Source organism: Mauremys reevesii, linkage group 2, assembly GCF_016161935.1.
Source record: "Mauremys reevesii isolate NIE-2019 linkage group 2, ASM1616193v1, whole genome shotgun sequence".
NCBI classification, from domain to species: domain Eukaryota; kingdom Metazoa; phylum Chordata; order Testudines; family Geoemydidae; genus Mauremys; species Mauremys reevesii.
The window spans coordinates 277528397-277546694 of NC_052624.1; the positions used below are offsets into that span (position 1 = coordinate 277528397).

General features: G+C 39.5%; 1 protein-coding gene across 4 annotated transcripts in view; it reads right to left on the bottom strand.

Annotated features, from left to right (window-relative positions):
• AGO2 (argonaute RISC catalytic component 2) overlaps positions 1-18298 on the bottom strand; it is a 125766-nt gene that overhangs the window by 11014 nt on the left and 96454 nt on the right. For all 4 annotated transcript variants that reach the window (XM_039522797.1, XM_039522796.1, XM_039522795.1 and 1 more), the window contains exons 12-17: positions 16796-16980; positions 13198-13357; positions 10445-10535; positions 9144-9338; positions 8154-8288; positions 2163-2264 (exon numbers count right to left, since the gene is read on the bottom strand). In XM_039522797.1, coding sequence (XP_039378731.1) covers positions 2163-2264; positions 8154-8288; positions 9144-9338; positions 10445-10535; positions 13198-13357; positions 16796-16980 — 868 coding nt within the window. The remainder of the gene's footprint in view (positions 1-2162; positions 2265-8153; positions 8289-9143; positions 9339-10444; positions 10536-13197; positions 13358-16795; positions 16981-18298) is intronic.

The following is an 18298-nucleotide window of genomic DNA, read 5'->3' on the forward strand; positions in this document are numbered from 1 at the left end:
AGGGTGCTCAGGGTGGGGGTGCAGGAGGCGGCTCAGGGCTGAGGCAGGCAGGAGGTGCAGAGCAATTATTTGGGGCAGCTCCTATTTGGTGTAGGGGGTGTACAGGTGGCTCTGCACAGCGTGGCACTGCCCCCATGGCCGCAATTCTGGGAGCCGTGATTCTGGGAGCTCCCCCCGTCCAACCCAGCTTTGAAGAGGAAAGTGCCACTTCTCTCCGTCCGCTGGCTGCGCAGCTTCCCCTGCTCCTCCTGAGTCCTCTGGCCTGTGCTCGTGGGGCCGCATTCCAAAAAGGGCTCTAGAGCTGCGATCCCTGGGCCCTGCAGTCCCTAAAGCCCCTGAGTTCTGGGTGGCCCTGCCTGCCGGAAGGAGGATGGCAGCTTCCCCGCTCGTTCCCTCCCTCCCAGAAAGTCCTAAGCCCTGCCAAACAGCTGTTTGGCGGAGAGGGGAGCGCTGGGAGGGAGGAAGGGATGGGGAGGAGACGGAGAAGAGGAACTTGTGCAATGCTCCCTTGTAAAGTCAGCCAAATGACATTATAAGTAAGCATTGCACAACTTTAAACGAGTATGTTACCTAATGGAGCAGCGACGTAACTTCGAAACAACGTTAAGTGGGAGGACATTAAGTGAGGAGTTACTGAATCTTGTATTGGAAGAATCGCAAGGATAAAGAACTTGAAGGATCTTTCACATTAAGCCAGATATCCTTCCAGGTTTCTCTTGTGATAGTAAGGTTAAATTATTTTTCCCATTTTTGAAACTGACATTGAGAGGGTAAAGCAAAGCATTAAGCCAACTATAAATAATTCCTACAAAGTGAGTTTTGTTTCCATATTTCTAGTATATTGTTCTAGAGGCGAGAGTTGAAAAAGACCAATTGTCATCTATCCTTGCATGAAACCTTGAGCATAGCTGCTGAAAGAAGGAACTGTGAGACAATGGTAGCTGATATTTGTTGCGCACATAATCAAAGGAAGCCAGTCTATCACTCTGTATTATATCATTAATTTGTTCATCATTTTTCTATCCAAATTGTCTTAAGCATGGAGTTGGCCTTGATCCTGACACACAGGTTCTCTCATTGTGGCACGAGAAGACAATTAATACAATTGGATACTGTAATCATCTTAATGCGTTGCAGGATGCCCCATGCATATGCAAAGACTGGATTTTTCTTAAGGGTGTGGGGTAGCCTCTTAAAGTATATCAAAGAAAAGAGGGAACCAAATAGCATAGCTAAGCTTTTTTCAATTTCAAACCAGGCTGGTGTGTATACAGAACTACTGGATGGAAACCACCTTACAACAGGACGCATTTGGAATGCTAGATAATATAGATACAAATCTGGCAACCCCTTACCTCCAGTTGTCCAGGATTTTGTAAGACTCTTGTGTGACAAGCATGTTTTTATCCCACGTAAATTACATGATAAGCCTATTTATTCAAGCAAGGAGCAAATGAGAGACCTTGAAAGGCAATAGGCTAATGATACAAGTCATTCTTGAGCAGATATTCATTTTGGCTATGTAAATCGCCCACTACATCAACTTAACTCCACCTCTGCGAGAGGTGTTGCGCCCCGGGCAACAGGGTTCCAGCTGTCAGTGCCCCACAATGCCTCACACAGTTAAGTCGGTGGAGGTGCTCCTGGTGAGGATGTGCACTACCGACAGAATATAGTGTGGACATGAAACACCATTTTAATTACTGTGGTGGCTGGACGTCGACTTGAGTAAACTTAATTTTGTAATGTAGACATACCCCTCAGTTTGTGTGCGCGCGTGTGTAAGAGGATCTACAAAATTGTGGCTCTGATAAAAAAAAAATCGCTCCGTCTGCTACATATTGCAAGTGAATTCAAAGCAAGAGAAATTTTTTCCCCTTAAAATATTTATTTGTACAGGTGTAGAAGTGAGATAATTTTGGGGGGCAGGTACCTTGTTCTCTTTTTTGTCTGAAAAGTAACAATCTAAACAGATAACAAAACAGATGGAGCACAATAAATACAATATGCGCCGTATTGGCCCCATTGAATTTAGGGGTAGGTGTGGGATTTTTTGGGTTTTTGTGTGTGCTAATTTATTAACATTCTTCAGAAGAATGGAACGACATAGTAGATAGCATAGACAAGAGTGAGAGGACATGATTAACACAATAAAAGCATACCTGAATACCAGCATGACTACAAAGGTAAAAGTCAAACTCTGATGGATGGGTGATTTTTGTGTCCACTGTAGTACCTGCTGGAATGTTTCCACTTTTTCCAACCTATGTGAACAAAATAAATCATAAAATACCATAAGGTGTATGACAGTTTACTTAATTTTTTTCCTTCCATTGGACAGTAAAAAATATATTCAAGGCAACAAACACCAAAAGTATAATATAAACAAGAATCCCAAAATATAAAAGTATTTTTTAAAAAACAAAACCCCAAAACACCAGGGACTAGAAAAAGTGACAATTTATTCAACCAGAAACCTGAAGTTGGGCTGCCACAATTCAGATGCACCAGTAAAAAAAACAGGTTACTCATTCTTTTCTTCTAGCCGTCAAACTTCAATACTAATTGGTAAAATTTAGAGAAAGTTTCCTGCCACTGGCTGATCACCTGCCGTTATTTAACATTCCAAGACGGATTATTCCACTGTTGCCAGAGGAAGATTGGGAGGCAGGCCCCTTCCCTAAACTCAAGGTGTAATATTCAGATTTGTAAGCAAACAACTCTTAATTTTTTGTCAGTTCCCTAGCTGGGATCATGTCATCTATAAAGAAGTACACATATATATTAGTGCTGGGAGTCATTAATCTGAACCCACTACAAACTTCAAAGCAATGTAGTTCCAATAATGCATCAAAAGAGGCTGATATTAAGCCATAGAGAGGACTGATTCAGAGGCCTGAGCATGGGATTAGGAGCCAGGAACTCCTCATTTCTAATACTGATTCCCTCTGTGACTTGGGAGAAATTTTGTTCTAATTTCTTCATCTCTAAAAAAGACAACACAAGTTCTTACACAGACATGTTATTCTATACATATCTAACATGGGTGCAGACAGGGGTAGTTAAGATTTATAAAATATTTTCAAGATATATTAACAACATGAAAGCTGATGGTTTGAGTACGTGTAAATGAAATTCCATGTCTGCCATGTATAGACTTAAAAGAGGTGTCATTTCTCTGATGACAGTGGACTAGGAAGGGAAGTTTAGTGGACACAGAACTTTACCAGCTAAGATGGCTTCTTTATTACATGCAGACAATTAACTTTGCTCTAGAAGCTCTATTTTGGCCTCCAAGCCATTTAAAGAAAAACCCTAAGAAGTGATGAAAATAGCCATATTTAGGTTTTAAGCTAACACAAAGCTTGAAGGTAAGCTGCAAACGTATTTTGAGTGTAGGGACTTTGGCTACACCTATACTACCACTTATGTCAGTATAACTTATGTCGCTCATGGGTGTGAAAAACAAAGAAAAAAAAAACAAACCCAAAAACACCCCCCTGAGCAATATAAATTACACTGACATAGAGCACTGTCCACACCGGCCCGTCGGCAGCAGAGCTTCTCCCATTGATGTAGCTACTGCTGCTCCTTAGAAGTGGATTAATTATGTCGATAGGAGAGGTATTTCCCGTTGGCAAAGAGGGGCTACGCTAGAGATTTTACAGCAGTGCAGCTGCATCAGTACAGCTGCACTGCTGTAAGCGCTCTAGTGTAGACTTAAATTTTAAAAAGATGTGTAGGCACATGATTAATGGACACTTACTGCTGCAGTTTAATTTTTTTTTTTTTTAAATAAAAACAGAAATGAAGGTTTCCCTCTGAAGCCTGAATGAAAGACACTGCCATCTCTCTGACATCACTGCTATTTGCATGCCAAAACATGCACATTAATAACAGGTTGCTCAGGAGAGGGAAAAGAACCATAGCCAATGCCAGCACAACTAGAAACTAAGGCTGTTGATTAATCGCAGTTAATTCACGCGATTAACTTAAAAAAATTAAACGTGATTAATTGCACTGTTAATAAAATACCAATTGAAATTTATTAAATATTTGTGGATGTTTTTCTACATTTTCAAATATATTGATTTCTATTACAACACAGAATACAAAGTGTACCATGCTCACTTTATATTATTATTTTTTATTACAAATATTTGCACTGTAAAAATGAAAAACAAAAGAAATACTATTTTTCAATTCACTTCATACAAGTACTATAATGCAATCTTTTTATTGTGAAAGTGTAACTTATGAATGTAGATTTTTTTTTGTTACATAACTGCACTCAAAAACTCAACGATGTAAAACTTTAGAGCCTACTAGTCCACTCAGTCCTACTTTTTGTTCAGCCAATTGCTAAGACAAACAAGTTTGCTTACATTTATGGGAGATACTGCTGACTGCTTCTTATTTACGTCACCTGAATGTGAGAACAGGTGTTCACATGGCACTTTTGTAGCAAGGTATTTACGTGCTAGATATGCTAAACATTTGTATGCCTCTTCATGCTTCATCCACCATTCCAGAGGACACACTTCCATGCTGATGATGCTTGTTAAAAAAAAAAATGTGCTAATTAAATTTGTGACTGAACTCCTTGGGGGAGAATTGTATGTCCCCTGCTCTGTTTTACCCACATTCTGCCATGTATTTCATGTTTTAGCAGTCTCGGATGACAACCCAGAACATGTTCGTTTTAAGAACACTTTCACAGCAGATTTGACAAAATGCAAAGAAGTGACCAATGTGAGATTTCTAAGGCTAGAAAAAGCACTCGATCCAAGGTTTAAGAATCTGAAGTGCTTTCCAAAATCTGAAAAGGATGAGGTGCGGAGAATGCTTTTAGATGTCTTAAAAGAGCAATACTCCGATGCGGAAACTACAGAACCCGAAGCACTAAGCAAGAAAATTATCCATCTGCTGGTGGCATTTGACTCAGATGATGAAAATGAACATGCATCGGTCCATTCTGCTTTGGATCGTTATCAGGCAGAACCTGTCATCACCATGGACACGTGTATTCTGGAACGGTGGTTGAAGCATGAAGGGACATACGAATCTTTAGCGCATCTGGCATGTAAATATCTTGCGATGTAGGCTACAACAGTGCCATGCAAACGCCTGTTCTCACTTTCAGGTGACATTGTAAACAAGAAGCGGGCAGCATTATCTCCTGCAAATTGTAACTAAACTTGTTTGTCTGAGCAATTGGCTGAAGTAGGACTGAGTGGACTTGTAGGTTTTAAAGTTTTACATTGTTTTATTTTTGAATGCAGTTATTTTTTGTACATTATTCCACATTTGTAAGCTCAACTTTCATGATAAAGAGATTACAGTACTTGTATTAGGTTGTAATAAAAAATAAGTATAAAATGAGAACTGTACACTTTGTATGCTGCATTTTAATTTAACTCAATATATTTGAAAATATAGAAAACATTAAAAATATTTAAATAAATGGTTTTCTATTATTAACAGTGCAATTCATTGCGATTATTTTTTTAATTGCTTGACAGCCCTACTAGAAACAGACAGTAAAAGATGAACACAAGCAAAGAAACAAAATATACAACTCAGTACATTCCCAGCAACTATAGTGTGATGGATAGGGCACGGAATTGGAACATGGGAGACCTGGGCTCTGTTCCCTGATCTGCCACTGACATGCTGTGAGATTGTGGACAACTTACTTCCCCTGTAACTGTTTCTCCTCCCATCCTTTACTGTCTTCATTATTTTGACTGTAAGGTCTATGGGTAGGGACTGTCTCTTTCTAGGTATTTATACAGTAACTTCTACAACAGGGCATCAGTCTTGTTGGAGCATCTAGGTACTACTGTCAATATAAAAGGCATTTTTCTTTCCAATCTGCCTGGCTCAGCAACTCAACATTTTTTCAATGGGATGCATGTCTACACTGGTGCTGAATTTGTTGATTTAGGGAGAAATGGTATATTCTATTGAAATGTTATGTGGGCCAATCCTGGAGTGACTGGATATTGGTGCTCCACAGGACTTGTTATATTACATGAGCCCCACAGGCTTCTGACAATCTGAGGGAAGCTCAATCATGTCGGCAGGGGACAGTGGTACAGCAACAGCTGGGAATGACAGTGATTGGTTTAGTTCCATGCTAAGATTTTGTTTACCTGAGCACATCCTCAACATGTTTCTCATCTCCTCTTTTCACAGAATAAATGAGGAGACTCAGCAAGCTGCTGATAGTAAAAACCACTGCTTTTTCCTCTGGCACTACAGAGATTCAGATTCCCAGCTTTAGGGTATTGGAAGGGGGTGTCTCTGTACCCTTTTCCTGAGAGCCCAACAGAGGAGGTTGCAATCAAAAGGTGGCTCTAGGTGGCATGGGTTTCTATTTTTCTACCTTCTTTTATCCTTCCTGCCTCCTGGACTGGTACTGGAAGGAAGTTAAGGAAACTGCATTGGACAGCAGCAGCTCAGACTGCAGTTTATGTAGGTGCATATACTAGTGACATTAATGTACCTTGCAAATGATAGTTCCTAAGGAATTGAGAATAAAAGGCATATCAGCAGTGTAAATTTCAAGGGGCAGTCAAACAATTAAAAAAAAAAAAGATATCAGGAGGACAACAGCAGAGATGTTGCATTTGAAGGCTGTAATGAGAACTGTTTTTCTTTAAGATACAAAGCCAAATAAAGGAAACACTGACCTCAGTCCAATTCAAGTGAGAGATAAAACTTTACCACAACAGCCTACAGACTGACAGAAAGTTTTCCCCACTTCCCCGCCATAGATAGATTATATATATCAAGGTGGGGAAAACTTTCTATGTCAGTCTGCAGGCTGTTGTGCAAAAGTTTTCTCTCTCCCTTGAATTGGACTGAGGTCAGTGTTTCCTTGATTTGGCTTTGTAGCTTAAAGAAAAACAGTTCTCATTACATATATAGATATTGATATAGATATATAGGGCCATTACCAATAATTCTATGCTACTGCCAAGTCCAGAAAGGATAGCTTGGAGCACAAAGTAGCTATTTCGTCTTCCTTCCATGCTGGTAAAACAGCCTCAAGAAAGAGTTGAAAAAGAAAAATGTAACTAAGGGGACTGGCCTTTTCACTGTTAAAAATCCATGTTTGAAGACTAAACCACCATTGGATCTCAATGGAGGAAAATGGAATAAGGTAATGAGAAGTTCTTTAACACTTAAAACCTATGTTCCATGTTGGTGGCTCAGAAAAGAATGTCTTTAAAAGGCTGCTGTTAGTACTTAAGAGCCCTTTTCAGTGCTCCTTATGCAGAAACAATTACCACCAATATCAAATGGGAGTTTTTCTTCAGTAAGGACTGCTGAATTGAGCCCGAAATAGTAAATTAGGATCAGATCTTGAAAACCCTTTCTGATATGAACAATTTTGATTAATACTAGTAATCTCACTGAAATGAATTAGGATTATTTTTGTAATGGTTGCTCACTTGAGTAGGATTATGACCTTAATGCAGACCTCCCCCTTTACAATGATGCAAAGTTTTACAAGAGGTAAGGTACATGTGTAATCTAGAAATTTTGAGGAGCCGCACAACTAGGAATAATGAAATTAAAGAAAAACAAAACTGGGTTGAGTATTAGGGAACCTTGACAATGATCTACTGTTTTGTAGAACAGTCTCCTAAGGAAAGATCTATTGAGTGGGACATTTGAAACTGAGCTGGAAAAAGTACCTGAAAAAATGAACTGAAGGGAACATTCTGCACTGATTGTTAACATACCTCTCTTTCATCTCTAATTCCATAATATTGAAATGTATTTATATATGCAGTTGCAATAATGCTTTTTCTGTATGCCACAAAAATATGTCTATGAAATGTATCTGACAGTCCTTTTGACTGTGTTCCATTCTGAGAAAAATCTCCTTGCATTCTAATTTTTTTGTGTAATGAATACACAGGCAAAAATGAGTTGGCTGCTCTCCTCACCCCTAATATGTATCCCAAAGCAGACCAACTGTTAGACAAATGTGAATTTCTTCAAACGCAAGTATAATTTACTCATTAATCCATAGATATTTTCAAAATTACCAATACTCAAATAGAAGGCAGTTTTAATGCAGTTTTATGTGGTATTCAGGCAATATGTCAACCCTTGAATGACAAATATTTAGAACATACCCGTTCGTTTTTGTCTGTACAGAAGAGCCTGGTGTGATGCCTTTTCTGCACAACAATAAATGTAATTCCAGGCTGGTAGTCCTTTTCTAGTTTAATGCATGCTTCTCTGATAGCCAGCAATTCGTGGTGGAGAACCTAATTCAGAAAGAAACATAACCGACAGAAAAATGTGATAAATAAGGTTTATACAAAGTTAAGAACATCCAGCAGATTACAAAAATAATTATACTGCTACTTATTAGCTATTTAGGGCTTGTGGAGAAAGACATGGAAGTTCATAGAAAGCTGAATATTAGAAAGAGGACTTAGCATAACCACAAAGACTGGGGAAAGAAGAATGGGGTAAAGTCTGAGAACTGATTCAAATGAAGACAACAAGCATGGAGCTTACCAAATTTTATGAAATTTTTAATGCAATAAACTGTGAAATTATTTTAAGACTACTCAGTAAATATTTTTTAAAAATTAAAGCAGAAAAGCTATGTGTATATCTGAAAAAATATACTAAAATACTTCATTAAAACATGAGGCTTCTGAGAAAGAAAAATAAATACAAAAATGTGTTTGCCAATTTTGTGGGGGGCAAGTGGAAAGAGGTAACATATCAAGGTAGGATTTAGAAAAATGGGAGAAAAATCAGAAAAACTTACCTTTATTTTTTAATTTTTTTTTAAAATCACTGTTATTAGACTACACAATCAAACTTCAGTGTTAAACCCTTGATTTGGTCCCAGACACCAAACACATTCCCAATTTTCAAAACTGAATGACATTTAAAAATTTTCTTTTGTTGTGAAAGAATGTGAAATCCTTCTGTAAAAGGAGAAGTAATAAGATCCTGAAAGCTGTGATGATACTTTCCTTACACTGCTTGGCCAAGGCCTGAGAATTTTACAGAGAGGAAACCAAGTTTGCTTCTTTTCATAATTCCAATTTAGCACACTTTATAATCAAAAGTCATGCAACAACTCAAAGCATGAAGAATCTAACCTGTTGAAATTGCCCCTCAGAAACACCATCTCGGTAGAAAATAATGCGAGTTGGTTTAAATCTGGTTGATTTGTAGAACTGAATAAGCAGCTCCCTGACCATGGCAGCCAAGTCTTGGATGATTTCTTGACGATGCTGCTGGACACGCACAGTGGCACAGTATCGATTAGGGTGAGCATCCATGCTACCTACAACCTGTTTAAAAAACAAACAAAAACATATGATCCATGCTTAATACCACGGCACTGCAAAGGTTATTTTTAAAAATGAAGACTAATGATTCATTACCTCACTAAAAATGCTACAATCTATAATGGAGCATAAAGAAAAAAGAAAATGCAATCAAAATTATTGCATGCATGGGAAAAGTGTTCAGTATTGAGCTTTGGGCTACCTATGATTATATATAATGCTAAAACTGAAGATTTAATATTTTATTTGTGAAACAAATCTATGAACTTTGTGCTTTAAAAATTCCTTCAGTTTTTCAAAACAAATCTTAACGTAGACTTTAACTAGAAAAATATGTTTTCACAACTGGTTCACAGCATAGGAGTGCCCTGGATCCCCAACTGCTCCTAGAGTCCCTGGTGGTCTTTGTGGCGAGGAATGGTACCACCCATCTGCACTTAGCTGGCCAATAACAATCATTCCTCTTGGATACAGACTTCACTGTTATCCACATCTTTGTCACTCATAAACTGGATTAATCCAGCGTATCAACTATCTTTGAAAACCACTTGCAAGGTTCAGATAGCACTTAATGCAGCAGCTTGTCTGAACGCATTGGAATGATCATCGAGAGCTCACTACACCAACATTCCATAGACTTTATTCAGCACGGGACTACCAGTGCATTTTTGGGGGATTACTGCATAGTTTGTGTTCACTATAAGACAATTCACCACAGCCTCCTTATGAACCACAAAAAGTACAACAATGTCTCCAAAATACACTATGTAGAGTGTCTCAGTACTATTATAATATATGTATTATATTATGTACATATGGGGGGTTATTATCCATGTTTTATGACATTACATTCAGACCTTTGAAAAGTTCCATTTTTGTGCAGTGTTTGCGTTATTGTATAAACTAGCTTTACCTCACAAATATCTGAGTAATTATTACTACAATAAACTCTCCAAAAGAAGTTTCATTAGACTATGTAGTAAAATACTATTTAATACCATAGTGTAAGATAACAGTATCCTTCACAACCTCTAAAAACAAACTGAAGCTCAACTAAATTTAAACAGCAAAAGAAAACCCCCTCTGACAGATTACCACTGTTTACTCACTGCAGCAATAGAAGGCTTTTTTCCATCTCCAGCTGGTGGATGAGTTACATCTGCACCCAGGAATATGACAGGCTGCTGAAATACCGGAGGCCTAATGAAAAGAAAGTGAAAGTGATATCTAGCATTTATAGAATGCTTTTCCAATATTAACTAATTAATCCTCAACACACCTGTGACACAGACAAGTACTATCCCCTTTCACTCGTAATTGTTAAGTATTTGTATTGCAGCAGCATCAAAGGTCCTGATCAGAGTCCCATTGCGCTAGGTGAGGAACACACACATACCGAGGAAGGCACACAGAGCTTGCAATCTACTTTAATGGGGAAGCTAACATAAAGTTGTAAATTGTATTTCTTACAATGTATAGCATCTGAAAAAAACATGCTCAATTCCACAATGAGTACTTTAAGTATATATATATATATATTTTTAAATCTTTTTCTGTCTGTTTTATAAAAAGATGACAGTCACGGAGCTTTAGATATTTCTCAGAGATGCTTCAAAGTAACTTTTACTGAAGTAACTCTCCATCAATTGTGTTGAGAGTTTTTGGCTAAATCTAGTCAGTTTGAAAGCTGACATTCTAAGAAGCAACAGAGGAAGTTCACTGACACACCAGGCTAGAAATTGTAAATTTCAACTCCCCCTCTCCCAACAAGACACTATTTTAAAGGGAGTTTTTGTTTTTCATCGGGGAGGGAACAGTGGGGAGAGTTACTGTGTAGACTCAGCAGCTAATTTTCAAAATTAAGTTTCTCAGTATTTCAAAGGTGAAGAACACTCCATGTCCATCTTTCAGAAGAAATGCTTGACAATATAATTTTAAAACTAATAATTCAGAATAATTTTTTCTTTTCCTGGCAGAAATAACAGTAAATGACAATCAATTAAAACAATTCTATGATCAACATAAAAAAAATCCACCTGTTTAGAATGTCAATATCCAACACTAGACATGTTTTCGTGTGAATGGTTAGTTCTATTTTCATGAGAGAACAGTTTATTGAATGAAAAGTAGGAACTTTATCTCTCTGGATGTCAGTGTTTCAAGTTGGTGGGTTTGCATGGGAGGAAAGAGCATGTCACTTAGTGAAGTTAAAATGTTGCCAGTGGTAAAGCCAAACTTTTGAGGAGAAAACGGTTACTAATCCACTGTTGTACTTTGCACATGTCCATTGCACTTCAGGTGTGCGTGCGTTGACTACACTAGTGTCAGAGATTTTTCCATCAGCTGTACCCTTTGGGGTGTCACATGCACTCTCTGCCACCTCGTGCTTCTGTGTGATGGCATAAAAGGGTGTATCTGCCCCAGTTCCCTGCAGTTCCTTCTGATAAGAGAGACGTTGATATAGAGGGGAAGGAGGGTGGGTTGTGGACTGGATATGTGCCACACATCTCGAAGAACTACCATTACAGAATGGGTTAATAACTGTTTTTTCTTCAAATGAGTGCATACGTCCTTTCCACTTCAGGTGATTCACAGGTAGTTCAATCCGGGGATGGGACTGGAGGCAGATAAATAATGGTTCAAGGACCATATGTCCAAATCTGGCATCATCTCTAGACTTCAGGAGATGGCATAGTGAAAAGCAGAAGTATGTACTCAAGACCAGCTGCAGTATAGGCACCCAACTCAGAAAGGCTGCAGAGGCTGCATGTGATCTTGTTGAATGTGCTGATCGGTGGAGTTTACATTCGCCACTGTAGCACAAATATATACAGGAGGAAATCCATAACGAGATTCCTTGGGATAAGACCATAAGACCTTTCATCCTGTCTGCAACTGCCACGAACAGTTGGAAGGATAACCTAAATAGTTTAGTCCCATCCATTCTAGCATCCAATGTGTGGAACCTCTCCTCATCTTTACAAGTATGAGGCTTAGGGCAGGTCTACACTACAGCTGGGATCGACGCTCTGAGATCAATTCGCCGGCAGTCGATTTAGCGGGTCTAGTGAATACTTGCCAAATCGACAGCAGCACTTAACTCACAATGGAAGACTCCTATCTACACTTAATGGACTTCTCTGTGAACCTTCTAACTGGAGTATGGGTAATGGCTTCTGTTATGACTAAGTGAAATCATACATGTAATCACATGTAGAGAGTCAGTGGGGGAGCAGGAAATAGAATCCAGATCCTTTGCCTCCCAACCCTATACCCTTAAAGATATGTTCTAGTTCAAACAGGAATTAATTCAGGGAAGAGCTGTGGCCTATTTTATACAGGTCAGACTAGAGAGAATCACAATGGATCCTTCTGGCTTTATAATCATGGTTGCTTACTTCATAGATTACAATCAATCTGTCAATAAGGGAATATTAATTTTCAAGATGACTTCTATTTGTCATTAAATACATAAGTAAACTGATCTGTTAAGGTTTATTTCACGTGAAAACTCTGAAATAGTATTGCAAGCTCAAATTTTTAAATAAAGCAGCAATATTTTTTCTTTATCAACTGACAGACTCCAATGGAATTTTTTTTTTTAAAGTAAGTATTTATTTGCGGTATCCAAATATTGCAGCAGAGTGCTATTACATTAAAATCTGAAAGTGAAATTGACTAGAAACTGATTATAAAACCAGAGTGAAGCATCATAAATTAACAAAAAGTAAATTCATTTTTAATAGTTTTAAGGTGATATTAGCAACAAGTTAAAAAAAAAAGTCTAAACTATTTTAACCTGATTCATATCTCCCTTAGCGTATGGAAATAAAACAAAAAAACACCTTCAAAATCAGCTTACCTTCCTTGTGGCAGTAAAATGTTATTTACTCCTCCTAATTTGACATTGATCTTTAAACAAAGATTGGACAGAGTTTGTGGTGTTGTTCTTTGCACATTTTTCATCTGAACACACTGTGTAGCCATCCCCAGCACAGTGTCACCAACACGCTTTACTTCCGCTGCCAAGACACAAGGCAAAATAAAAACTATTCAGATATTCTTAAATAATAAATAAGAAAAATGGCATTAATTTAGCTATGATCACTTTCTAACAGAATGTTATTGATTTGTTTGTTTAAACTTATTTTCTCCTCACTGCTACTGAGTTTATACTACCATCCTTCTACTGAAAAGATACGAGTTTTATTGGAGTCTAAATGTACAATAATTGCAGATTTATCATTTCGACTGCCCCCCCCTCCATTTTTTTTTAAAAATACTGTTACATACATTTTAAAACAGTTTATGGGGGCACTGGTTGCAACTTCCTGGCTAAGGCTGTGTTTTGAAGTGGACTTAAGGGTATAAATTCCTATTTTGTTCCACATGTAGGTAACTTAATTTTCCAGTGAAATTTCAGAGCATTCATGTATTAGACCTTTGAATTTTTTATGCAGTCTTTGTTTAACTCTGTGTAATAATTTACTATGAAGAGTTTGAAATTAGGCTCTAGCTGAAATCTAGTTTCTAATATTTTATTACCAACATATCTTTAAAACAATGTTGTGCATCTACACAGAAACTGGTACAGGTGAATCTTGACCAAATCAAGTACAAAAGATGGTTTAAGACAGGGGTCTCAACGTCTTGCCCTGCGGACCATTTGTGGCCCAAGAACCTCCACACTGTGGCATGGGGAAACTTTTTAAAAAGTTCTTTCTTCCGGCCCTCAGGGCTGCCGGCCGAAGGGGGGTGGGAGTGGGGAGGAGAGATTCACATGCCCCTCCCCCCAATGTTGCTCCATCCTGCTGCTCCTGGGACCCTCCCAGGGGTTGCACTCAGCACCATGTCATTCCCTATCCCTGCTGTTGCTGGCAGAGCAGCAGAGAAGAGACCCATGCAGCCATGTTGCCGGCTGTCTGCTGCAGGCGCTGCCCCCTGCAGCTCCCATTGGCTGGGAGAGAGGGACAGACATACAATCACTAGTCGGCGGGCAGAGTCAGCCATGGGGGCAGCATCATTAGTTGCCAGGCAGAGTCAGCCATGAAGGCAGCGTCACTAGTCACTGGGCAGAGTCAGCAGGGGTGGCATGAGGCCAAGGGAGCGAGGGAAAAGGGTGGTGGGACTGGGAGGCAGGGCCGCCCAGGGGAGGGGCAAGTGAGGCAATTTGCCCCAGGCCCTGCAGGGCCCCCCATGAAAATATAGTATTCTATTCTATAGCACTGCAACTTTTTCTTATGGAAGGGGCCCCCGAAATTGCTTTGCCCCAGGCCCCCTGAATCCTCTGGGTGGCCCTGCTGGGAGGTGGCGTGAACACCATCTTCAGTGACATTATTGGCTGCTGGGAGAATTTGAGAACAGGCACCGGCCCTAAGATAAACTGAGTTTGAGACCCCTGGTTTAAGAGAAATTTTTAGGATCATTTTTAGGTTTTTGCCAGAGGTTGGTGGCTGGAATAGATGGAGTTTTTTGGCGGAGCTGCATACAATTTTTGAGTTGACTTTTGTCAGCTTTCTTTGTTGCGTGGGTTTTTTGCCATTATTCTGCATAACTGAAATGTATCATTCAGTAGAGACTGATAGATAAAATCTTCCCTAGAGAAGCTCACAAAGAATTGCCCTCTATCAAAATGGTTAATGTCTGCCATTGAGAACAATGGGAATGAGGCCAACAAACTGCCATCAGTCAAGACGGTTACTATTTCCTTGCAGCCTGTGCAGGAGGAAGTTTAGTCTGCCTTTAGCATAGATGGCCACCAGTGCCATTGATCACAATGGGAATGAAGCCAAGCTGCCCTCAGGGAAGATGGGATTCGGGCTATGCTATCAGGGGACAGAAAGGGGGACTATACTGGGCAGATTAATACAGGAGAGGAAAATCAGGGTTGTGCATGCAGGGAAATGTTGGGTGGTGGGATGCAGGTAGGAGACAGAGGGGAGGGGGAATAAGAGACTATGCGGCAGGATGTAGGGAGAACATGGGTGCCACAGAAAACTGGATGGGACAGGAAGTGAGAAAATTAGAGGATGGGGAGAGAGGATTAGGAGTGCGGATAATGATTGGGGAAAGGGATAGATATTGATAGAACAGCATTTACCCTCTCCTGGCCCCTGCAGTATGGGAAGTGGAGTCCTCTTCAAATCAGCCAACAAAGAGGCTCACATTTTTGTTTATGCATTCAAAGTTTAAATTCTTATCCCAAAACAATGACACACACATTTGGAATAGGCAGCTTCCTCTGGAAGGCTCAAGAAAAATTTGATGGTTTTGCCCCTTCCTCCTTATTAGCCCATATTTCTTTTTGCATCACTCGCCTATCCTCTATATTAATCCACCCTGGGTTAATTTCTCATCAGTCTTCGAACCAAGGGAAGATAAGGGGCTTAGTTTTTGCCACGTTACACTTAAGTGACTGAGATGTTGGACTGGATGCAGGGAAACAAATGGCTTGGTAGATTTATGAGTCATTAGACTAGACAAAGTACTTGAAGCCATGTAATAGTGGATGAGACTGCCCTAAAAAGGTGTGAAGTGAGGAAAAGAGATGGCTAGGGTAGAGTTTTGCTAAAAAAGAAGAAGAGGCAGAGCCACTGAAAGTGATGGAAACATCACATGGGTAGGCAGATTAGGTAAATCTGAGAATGCACCTGCTTATTTGAAGTATATTATACTTGTATACCTGTGTTTGTAACCTGCACTGGTTACCATTTTGCTTCTGAGTGCAATTCAAAGTGCTGAGTTTTGACCTACAAAGTCCTATTGGTTTGTGTCTTGCTGATCTTAAGAACTCCCTCCTTCCCCATGCACGATCCCAACAGTCATCACCTGGGATGACAAAATCATCAAATCTCTAGATTTTAATGCGCTGGAGTGAAGAGCTTGGAAAAAGGGTAGCGTCAGCTCTGGAATCCACTTGTCAATATGACAAAGCCTGAATTTATCAGAAAGCTCATGCTTTCATTCAGCTTTTTGCCAGAGGTTGGTGGCTGGAGTAGGTGGAGTTTTTTTGATGGAAGTACATGCAATTTTTGAGTTGATTTTTGTCAATTTTCTTTGTTACTTGTGACTTTCCGCTGATTGCAGGTGGACCCAGAGATTACAATGATTGTATCTTTAATTAAATTTAAGAAGTAGAGAAAACTTGGCCTTCAGAGGTGGCCATGAGCTCAAGTTTCTAGCTTATATTGTATGCCTCACTGGTAGCCTGGGAGAAAAAGGATAGGAGGAGAAGAGGGAAATAAAAATAAATAAAAAGAGATGGTTGAGAATTAAGAAGTGGAGAAGGGGTCAGCACCTTTGAAGGAAGGAAAGAAAATGTAAGACTCCTACTATTTCTTTGTGGAATTTTATCTAATTGCTTTGAAATTAGTTTTTGATGATGTAATTCTTCATACAACATACATAGTGGTGATTCAAACACCCTCCACCCCCCATATGTGTGATCAATATGCACTGACCATAAACTGGAGTCTTCCCTGGCAGAATGACTACCACAAGCTGTAGCCCAGCATAGGTGTTCTTTAGATGTCTGAACATAGGTTCCACACTATCTGCACCCTGGGCATATTTACAGAAACATGGCTGCCCCTGGATTGGCATTCCTGCATCTCTTGATATCTTCCTCAGTTGTTCTGTGAAGGACCTATAGAATGCAGACACATTAGATTACTATGAAGAAAGAATGAAACATTCAGTTCTCAGTTATACTGGTACAATGCTGTTGACTTTGATGAGGTTGCATTGGCATAAAAATATGATCTGACCCAGTATGTGTGCATTTTTTCAAATGAACCAAATATCATTTAGCTGTTAATGGAGGGACAAAGGGGAGAAGGAACAGAGAGAGAAACTCTTTCAATGCTCCCCAATGTTGGAAGCTTCAATATGCACTAGCACTCTAATTCACTACAATAACACAGTGGGTATCGGGGTACATGTATATAAATCACACCATAATGGCAGAAATTATTTCTTTAATTTCTTTGTGACAACAGTGTCTGGAGGGCATTTCCTATTGGACTGAGCTAAATTATATATTAATTCTACACAGGTAAACAAAGTCAATTTCAGTGCTGGTTTACTTATAGAACGCCAATATTTAGTTTTCTGACCTAAACCAAAGAGTCCTGGTGCAGTGGTCTAAGCACAGGTCTGAAAACCTGGTTCTAATCCTAGTTCTGAAACTGACTCCCCATTTTTGGCTTCTAGCAAGTTACAACCTCTCTGCTTCAATTTCCTCATCTGTAAAGTGGAATTAAGATACCCTTTGACTCCACAGTGGTTTTGTGTGGACTTCAGTTATCATATGTAGTAGTATCAGAGGGGTAGCCATGTTAGTCTGGATCTGTAAAAGCAGCAAAGTGTCTGCCGGCATCCGATGAAGTGGGTATTTACCCACGAAAGCTCATGGTCCAATAAGACTGTTAGTCTATAAGGTGCCACAGGACTCGTTGCTGCTTTTACATATGTAGTAGAATAGATAAATGCCAACTTATTTTTATTAATACTATCATCCTCCAAAAAGCAAGTCTCCAGAACTAATGCTAAATTCCTAACATCAAAGAGTTTCCTTTATCCTAAAGGGAAACTTGTCAACCAGATTTAGCTGAAATTAGTCAAGTTCAAGATCCTGAAGACTCCAGCCTAACGCTTGTTACACCCAAAAACAAGCTACACTTCTACCAGCCAGCCTCCCTCCTCAACAGAAACAGTAGCACTGAGGGATCGCTATTCCCTCTCCCCACACTGCCAACATTTGAATTTCAAAGAAGACCGACAGAGGAAATCTGGGAGCAAAGAACCCCTTCCTTCTGCCCCCTAGCCCTGTGCAGAGGCTTGGGGAGTCTTAATTTTTTTTTTCATGATCACCTCTGACAACAGCTGCTCCCCAGCTCAGAGGAGGGCCCCAAACGAAAGGAGATGTCTTCCTGACTCAAAAGTCAAAAACAGCAGCAGCTCTG